General features: G+C 39.8%; 1 protein-coding gene across 1 annotated transcript in view; it reads left to right on the top strand.

Annotated features, from left to right (window-relative positions):
- Positions 1 to 9,240, top strand: part of LOC102501723 (lipopolysaccharide-responsive and beige-like anchor protein) — a gene marked incomplete at its 3' end in the record, with an annotated part of 350,771 nt that overhangs the window by 193,969 nt on the left and 147,562 nt on the right. The window contains 1 exon segment of the mRNA XM_027775072.1: positions 7,394 to 7,527. Coding sequence (XP_027630873.1) covers positions 7,394 to 7,527 — 134 coding nt within the window.

Genomic DNA, 9,240 nt, shown 5'->3' with positions numbered 1-9,240 from the left:
TATACACACACACACATATATATATATATATGTATATATATACATATTTATGTATATATTCAGTTTGTATAGTTTAAGTTGGTATTAATGTTAATTGAATATGGAGAAGTATTGAAGAGAGTATATATTAATATATTATTGTATTAATATAATCAAAGAGAGTATATATTAATATATTATTTTATCAATATAATCAAAGACGTAGTGTAGTTTTGAAAGTTTCTTTTAATTTATTACAGTCTTCAAAGTTTCTTTTAATTTATTTCCTTATAAGGAACCAAAATTTTATATATTTTGGTATCGACTTCTCTTTTTTTTTGGAAGAGGCTTTTTACTATAGAGTGTGTGCGCTCACTAGAAAGACAGAGAGAGACATAGAGACAAAAAGCAGGAAATCACCCCCCAGGGGGGATGGCCATGCCACAGTCCCTTCTCCTCCATTCTCCTCTCGGGATCTTGGGCACGCACGCACACGTGCCCGGTGTGAATTTAAGCTGCCGGGTCCAGGACGTGAACTGCAGTAGACTACATGGGAGTCCAGTGACATAGCCGTTACGCTAACGGCTGGGGCCCGGATATACTTCATGATGTAGAAATTAAATCTGCTTTACTGGTGCCCTGTGTGATATACATTGCAGATTTCTTTAGGAAACCATGCTTAGGTAATGCCTCTTAAGGGGCATACTGAAATAGACAACAAAGACAAGGGTAAGCGCTAGCACTTCTCAGGCCGTTCTGTGCAACGTAGCATGTCTGGTCTCCATTTAATGTATTATCTGACGGCAAGAAGACGGCTCTGGTTTCTTCCCCTCTTTCTTAGCAAGAGGCACCTTTTGAGCAACTTTTATGCAGCCATGGACCAGTAGAATATCTCTGGGGATTTCAAAGCGTCCCTCTGATCATGTATTTATCTCAGGAATGCTGTATCAGAAATCACAACTCTCCTCATATCTTCAGAGTTATCAACTTCCAAGCCATCGCTGGGAAATTTAGAGTAACAGCTCCCTGAGTGAAACCTTGCTGAGAGGCTGCCGGGTTGTGGGGCTCCATGCATGCGAAGGTGTCTGTGTCCATTCCTATGCCAACATTCTTGCTCTTATCTAATTCGAAGATCCTCTCTGGTGATTAGTGGATGCCAGGGATTTATCTTGATAAAGTTCAAGGGCTGGTCTGGCTTTTCAACTGGGTCCTCAGGGACTAATGTGCTGGACTGAAATGTTCTTTTTTCCTTGAGCGAACTATTAGCATGTTAACTGAAATAGCATGCATGGGAAGATTCCTGGTATTTGATGTGGATGCAATTCTGAATGGGACCCCCAACTCCTAGTGATCAGAAGACACTGTTTCTATTTGCTTATTGTTAATAAATTAAAAGAAACTTTCAGGAAAGTCAGGAAAATGAAAAACAAATCAAACTATTTTCATTTGCTATGTATGGGACCTTAGGAAGATGACTTCTTTCTCATCCAAAAAACAGGGATAATAACGCATAGTACTAAGCTTGTGGGTCTTTGTTAATATAAATGAGATAACTGTTTTCGTAATACAGTACCTCACAGAACACCACCACCAGCAAAAACTATGGGTAAAATGTTCTCTCTTTATTGTTCAGTTTTGAATTGATACTTTGGAAAACTATTAATAGGTTTCTTACCTAGTTATCATTAAGTCTTCCAAAATGATGGAATTGCAAAAATACTGGTTATTTTTGGTGCCAAAAAATTTAAAGTAATTTTTGTTAAGATTGATGGCGATCATAAAAAATCAGATAAGTATTGTTTGACATGAAAAGGATTCCAATTTCTTTCTTTGTTTCCTTTTTTTAACAAGAAATTTATTTAAGCAAAAAGATGCTTGACTTGAAGGGAAAACTATCTAGGTTTCTTTTTTGTTTGTTTTGTTTTCTTTAATTTACCCTACTTAAAGACAGATTGCCCTACATGTAACAGATAATGTACAAAAAAAGTTATACAATTGTTCTTGGTTTTACAATGATAAATACAAAACATTAAAATTCTCCAACCAGACCTGATGATTGGAGATTTTTATGTAGTTGGACTTTTATTTTTTTCCTTTTTGTTAAAACAGTGAGACTATGGCCAGCAGGTGGTATGGTGGTTAAAAGTGCTGGATTCCCACATGGTCAACTGGGGTTCGAGTCCCGAACCTGGAGGCTTGCTGTCTCGCTTTCCCTTTCTCTCTCTCTCTGCCTCTCTCTGGTCAAAATTGAAAAATGATAATAACAACAAATGAAATTAAATAAATAAATATTTTTAAAAAATCAAAAAACAAAAAAGGTGAGACCAAAATAACTTACTGGAATATAAAGATCAGAACTGAGTGAGCTGCCACTAATGGAGAAAGGGGGCATTTTCACAGAACCAGTGTTTTCCTCATCCCGTCTCCATTTGATGTCAATCCAAACATACCATTGGCCATTTAGTTTAGAAAAAATGCAATATGCTTGTGCACATACACCAGTTACTTCGTGTACAGTAAAGGAATGGGGAAGGGGAAATGAAAGAGAGAGAAAACTACACTGTAGTAATCAGGATGTGGGGAAACCAGACTGCAGTTTTCTCATTGAGAATGTACTCTTGGTCTGAAAGAGCAGAGTGCTGGAGTAGAGGAGCAGGTTCCCCTTTTAGTAGACACCTCCTGCCTGCTGTTGGACACATCCATGGCTCCCTCATCCCCCATCTCCACACACTGTACGGGTGTGTCTGTTTCGTTGACCAGCTGCCCATCAAATTGGAGTCTGATCTGCCTCATTGACAAGCCCTGTCGTTCTCCATAGGCTTTCATTCATTTACTGAGTGGTGTGCGACTCTTGATCTTGAATTGCACCTCAGAACCATCCTGCCCCCCACCTTCACAGTAATATGATTGTTCTCAGTCTTGACTCCTTCCTTGGGCTCTTTGTCGGCCATGGCGAGTCTCGGAGTCTCCTCAGCTGCCACTTCACAAGAGTTACAAGGTCCTCACCAACCGAGCACACGGGCAGCACCAGGAGCGGCAGAAGCCAGTTTATTTCCAAAATAGAAACAAAAACTATAGGCTGACAAAGATGCCAGCAATATTCCTAGCACATTGTCCAGTATATTGGCTCTCAGAGTTCTGTCAAATGCTTGTTTCATGTTCTTTTAGCTTTCCAAAGCATTATATAAAATGATAAGTGTAATGCATAGTTCTTGCGTGATGATCCGTCTTGACTAGTGGCAAGTTTAAATTCTAGTAGGTTATTGGGAGAGTCATGATGTATTTTTCTATGCAAAAATGTGTCAAGACTTTCCCGATAACCTAATGGATTATTATCTTTTTAAACTGTAAAACATGCTTAACTATTTTGGATTTATACTTATAACAAGATAAATGTGACAAAGATCCTCTTTTTTCTGTCGAAAATGTGTTTTTACACCAAATCTCTATAATAATAATGAAAATGGTTGATAAAGGGAATGAAAATATCCCCAAATATGTCTATTGCTTAATGTCCTTTGAATTGGATTATTGTGGCTTTGAATTTTTTGGTTTTGCTTTTATGTGGCCCAAAGCTGAAGCAATATTTTGTTACTTCCTCAGACATGATTTGACTTCAGAGATTGATTACTTTTTTTCCTCTTTGTTGTACTAATTACATAGTTACATTAAGGGATGCAACTTCTTTTACTTACAAGTATCTCTCTCTCTGTATATACACATATATATGCATTTCTTTTAGTTTTTGCTATTGGGTACATGTGCTCACTGGACAGAAAAAGTGAGAAATCCCCCTCAGGGGGCATGACCATGCTGCAATCCCTTCTCTTCCATTCTCCTCTTAGGCTTTCAAGCACGTACACACATGTGGTCAACATGATTTCAAGCTGCTGGGTCTAGGACTCGAACCATGAATTCAGCCATGTGGGATTCAGTTGCCTTAACTACCATTCCACCAGCTGACCTGGAGTAGATGTATTTTCGTAACTGAATAGTAGTGTATACATAATTTTATATCCTGACGATCTTCCTCAATATTGCTTGAAGTTGAGTAGAATACTGGTTTGTTTAAATGTTAATATGATAGTGTTGAAGATCACACAGCTTTGTGAATGTACTAAAAACTATTCGGTGGTACACCTGAGGTGATTGAAGTAGGTGGTATGTGAATTATATCTCAATAAAACCTGAGCAGTAAGTCAATATGAAGAAACAGCTTTAAATTACAGCCTCTGGTTTTAGACAAACACAGACTTGTGGTGTGGTTTTGCTATTTAGCAGGTCACTACATTTCTTTCCTTTTTTTAGAGGGATTTTTTTGCTATAAGGCGTATGTGCTCACCAGAGAGAGAGAGAAAGTGAAAAAATCACCCTTCAGGGAGGATGACCATGCTGCAATCCCTTCTCCTCAAGTTTCTTCTTGGGATTTTGGGCGCCACGCACACACACCTGGCGTGTTTCAAACTACTGGGTCCGGGACTTGAACCATGGTCGGCCACCTGAGAGTCCAGCATCTTAGTCACTACAACACCTGCTGACCTCAAGTCACGACCTTTCTGAACTGTAAAAAATGAACAGTCTGGAGACCAGCATATGGTTTAGTGGTTACATCTCTGGACTCCCACATGACCAACTGTGATTTGAGTCCTGAGAGAGAGAGAAAGAGTGAGAAAGCAAGCTGCCAGGTCCAGGACTTAAACCATGGTTGACCATGTGGGAGTTCAGTGCCCCAACCAGTATGCCCCCTGCTGGCCCATTGGCTGCATTTCAAAGTCAGTTCTAGACATTAGTTCACTTTTAAACACTCCAGTATACAGCTTCTAAGTAGAGACCACTATGATTTTTAAAGATAAAATTTACATACAACAAAATGCCCGACCATTTGATAAGTTTTGACAAATTCATACGCTTGCATAACCCGAAACCTTCATTAAGATATTATCAATTTTGGGACCGGCAGATGACACAATGTTTATATTGCTGGACTCCCAAGTCCCTGACGTGGTGGCTTAAAACTCGTGCCGGGCACACACCTGCCCAAAAATCCCAAGGGGAGATTGCACCCTGGGGGTGCAATCTCTTCTTACTTTCTTAAATTTCTTACTTTTTGTTTTTCTGTCTCTCTGGCAAGTGCACGTGCCCTATATTGCAAAAATCTCTCTTAAAAAAAAGTGTCATCGATCTTGAAAGTTCCACCTCCCCACACAATCCTTGTCCCCATCCCCTAGAGGTAATTGCTATTCTGATTTTTGTCTACTGCAGATGAACTTTGCCATTCTAGAACTTGATGTAAAAGGAAATGCCAAGCGTGTGCTCATTAGTATAAAGCTTCCCTCATTCAATAGAATGACTTGGAGACTTATCTGTGTTGGTTTATTCCCTTTTAGTGCTGAGTAGGATTCCCTTTTATAAGAATAGTACCATTAAAAAAATAATTTTTCTGTTTGAAGGACATTCGAGATGGTTCCAGTTTTGGGCTACTGTGAATACATTCTCTGCAAACACGATCGTTTTGAGGGTGGAAGTTTTCTCAGGGAAGTGCCTGGGAGTGGCATTGCTAGGTCACAGAGGAGATCTACGCCTTAGATTCTGTTGATAGAGGAAGCAATTTCACTTTTCTACATAGGCTTTTCCGTGGCTGTTATCGGTACTGATTTATCGGCTGAGTAAATCTCTGGTTCTTTCGTGAGCAAATGTGAAAATACATTCTTCATATTTCTCCTCCCCTCCTCCCAGAAATTAGATTGCTAAAGAATAGGGATTTTTCTGGAATGGCGTGTTTATAAATTTCTGGCTAGAGTAGCGTGTAGGTGAGTTCAATTGTGTCCTGTTTTCTGAGTGTACTCCTGGCACGCGTGTATGCACACACAGGTCACACCTACTCCCCCCGGAGTCAGTAATCCTCATCTGATATCCACTCGCATGGTTTAAGCACACCATTTCGGGTTGGGGGCTCAGGTGGCTGTTGCTCCTATTTTTTAGTGTATAGTTAACATTGGCAGTCACCCTTATAATGATGTGACACCAGCTACCCCCAGTCCATTGAGCAAGCCAGGCCTAGCACCACAGAACGTGATTTAATTGGCAACAGTGTTTGCCCTCGGAAGGAAAACGGGACCTCTTTGGCTTTGTGTTCCCGCTTCGTGATGGAACAACACAAATGTGTTTTTAAACTCTTGGAATGACATCATTTCCACTTCGGAATTCACGTGCTGGGATCCAGTACCTAAGTAACTGTTTAGCAACCGTATTCTTCCACGCGATTAAAGGAACGTTTGCAGCTCGCAGTTACAGCCTTGTCAACCCAAGATGTGATTAAATCAATGGGATGTTGAAGACTTAAGGCTCACGGTTAACACAGGGTAATTAAAAGTAAGCACTGCAGTGGGAGTGCATTATATATCAGCTGTCCTCTGTACCTCATTAACTAGGCTTTTCATGTTTATGGAGCTGACTTCAATTAAAAATGCCTTTTAAGGTATTCCTAACAAGGTCTTCCAGTTACTCTTCTGGTAGAAAGTAGCATACTTTAATTGAAATTGGTATATCGCAAATTCGTACCTGTGTTTAAGTGATAATACACAAGAAGAATTTTGATTATTTGATTTTTTTTCATCCAGTTTTTAGATCTATGCTTTGCTTTTCTATTTAATATTGTCATAGGGAAAGCGGATGTATACATGTTAGGTACTAGTTTCTATCTGCACTTCTTTTACCTTACACATTTGTAAGGTTTCATGGTGTCAAATTAGCAATGCTTTAAATTATTTTTAAAAAAATGTTGAGTTTTCTGCTTCCATTCTGAGTTTAAGAAGAAGTTTATTACTGGGACCAGCAGATGGTGTAATGGTTACGTCACTGGACTCCCACGTAGTCAGTCGACTGTGGTTTGAGTTCTGGACCTGGAGACTTAAAACTCACGCCTGGTGAGTGTGCATGCATGCCTAAATTCCAAGAGGAGAACAGAGGAGAAGGGATTGCAGTGTGGCCATCCCCCCTGCGGGGTGATTTCTCACTTTCTGTCTCTCTGGCAAGTGTATGCACCCTACAGCAAAAATCTCTCTCTCTCAAAAAAGAAGTTAATTGCTTTTCCACTTGGATGACCAAGTTCCTCTTTATATAATTTTGATTGTACTTTACTTGTTAGATAGAGATTATCCTAAATTTAAAAAAAACACTTATGAGGTAAATGGAAATTTAAGCGTTAAGATGAATTCTTCTATCTCATAAACCATTGTCTTGGTTCTAAAGTATTGAAACGCCAATAAATACAAACAACAATGTTGGGAGAAAATTCTAAATTGTTCATCAAAATAGAGACGATGAATAAAATTAGAAGTTAGCTGCCTACTTTTTATTTTCAAATTCACGTGGTCGTCTGTTTTTTAAAATCTGTTTCCTTTCTTTTTTCCAGAAGTGTCGTCATTGCTACAAAAAAATCAGCGGTCCTACCTTCCACACCGACGACAAGTATTCCTACGAATGCCGTCAGTGTGGTGTCTTCCGTAGATTCTGCCCAAGCCTCAGATGTGGGAGGAGAATCACCAGGTGCGTTCCTTACCAGTAATTTCAACAGGAAAGTCTTGGATCCCATTTCAGCAAAGCTGAGGACTTTTACTCAACTGCAGACTTTTTTTTTTTTTTTTTTTTTTTTGCTATAGGGCGCGTGCGCTCGCCAGACAGAGAGAGAGAGAGAGATAGAAAGCGAGAAATCACCCCCCAGGGGGGATGGCCACGCCGCAATCCCTTCTCCTCCATTCTCCTCTCGGGATCTTGGGCACGCACGCACACGCACCCAGCGTGAGTTTTAAGCCACTGGGTCCGGGACTCGAACCGCGGTTGACTACGTGGGAGTCCAGCGACATAGCCATTATGCTAACTGCTGGTCCCTCAACTGCAGACTTTTTTTAGGCATGTTAAAAACCATTATGCTTTTATGCGCTACTGTTCAGTGTTTTCTAATTTCTTGAATACCTGTGACTAAAATTAAGTCAAGGATTTCAATATTTTCACCACTCAGACCCAGTAGTATGATGGGTTAGATGCTGCTAGGTCGGGGGATGAATATTTGAATGAATGATATGTTTGGAAAAGTACTTTATCTGTTTTTTCTGTCCTGGTACTCACGAGGTACGTATAGATCGCAGTTTACAGAGGAATGCTTTGGTGGCATGTAGACTTTTTACCAGGTGATTGATTGTCAACTTCTATTTAGCAATCATGACTTTGGCTTTTTAGCATATTTTTCTGACTTCAAAGCTCAGAAAGAGAATGCTGCTCCGAAGTATAGCATGTTTCTAGCACTAGTCACCCTGGGTCAGAAATTCATACGTAATTTTGTTTTTGCCCATTTCTTCTTCTCCATTCCTTCCACATAAAAAAGCATCTATTTGGGTGCAAGATATGTCATAGTAATTTTTTTTTTTTGGAGAGGTTTTTGCCATAGGGTGCGTGTGCTCGCCAGACAGACAGAGAGAGACAGAAAGACAGAAAGTGAGAAATCACCCCCCCCGGGGGGGGGGATGGCCATCCCGCAATCCCTTCTCCTCCATTCTCCTCTCGGGATCTTGGGCACGCATGCACATGCACCCGGCGTGAGTTTTAAGCCACTGGTTCGGGATGCGAACCGTGGTTGACTACGTGGCAGTCCAGCAACATAGCCATTATGCTAACTGCTGGTCCCATGTCATAGTACTTTTTCAGATGTTATGTTGTTTCATAAAAGGAATCATCACAAAACAATGTACTTCCAAAAGGACTCATCTTGTGACTCTAGAATGAGAGTAATGAAAAATAAAGGAATTTTGGTTACATAGTTTAAGATTAGAAATGTTTTTCTTTTTTTTATATTACATTTAATCACATATATCTTTAATAGTGTATAACATTTCTTTTCTTTTAAGAATTATTTATCTAGGGACCAGCATTTGATGTAATGGCTGTATCACTGGACTCTCATGTGGTCAACCATGTTTCAAGTCCTGGACCCGGTGGCTTAAACTCATGCTGGGCACATGTGTGTGTGTGTGCTTAAAATCCCGAGAGGAGAATGAAGGAGAAGGGATTGCGGCGTGGCCATCCCTCCTGGGGAGTGATTTCTCGTTTTCTGTCTCTCTGTCTCTCTCTGTCTTTCTGGCAAGTGCATGCACCCTATAGCAAAAATGTCTCTCAAAAAAGAGGTATTATTTATCTCTTTAATTTCATTCATTATTATTATTGTTGTTGTTGTTATTTTAATTTAACTAGAAAGAGAGAAAGGGA

The sequence above is a fragment of the Tupaia chinensis genome, unplaced genomic scaffold, assembly GCF_000334495.1.
Source record: "Tupaia chinensis unplaced genomic scaffold, TupChi_1.0 Scaffold000521_1, whole genome shotgun sequence".
Classification (NCBI taxonomy): Eukaryota; Metazoa; Chordata; class Mammalia; order Scandentia; family Tupaiidae; genus Tupaia; species Tupaia belangeri.
This window is presented reverse-complemented; position numbering and strand designations above follow the sequence as displayed.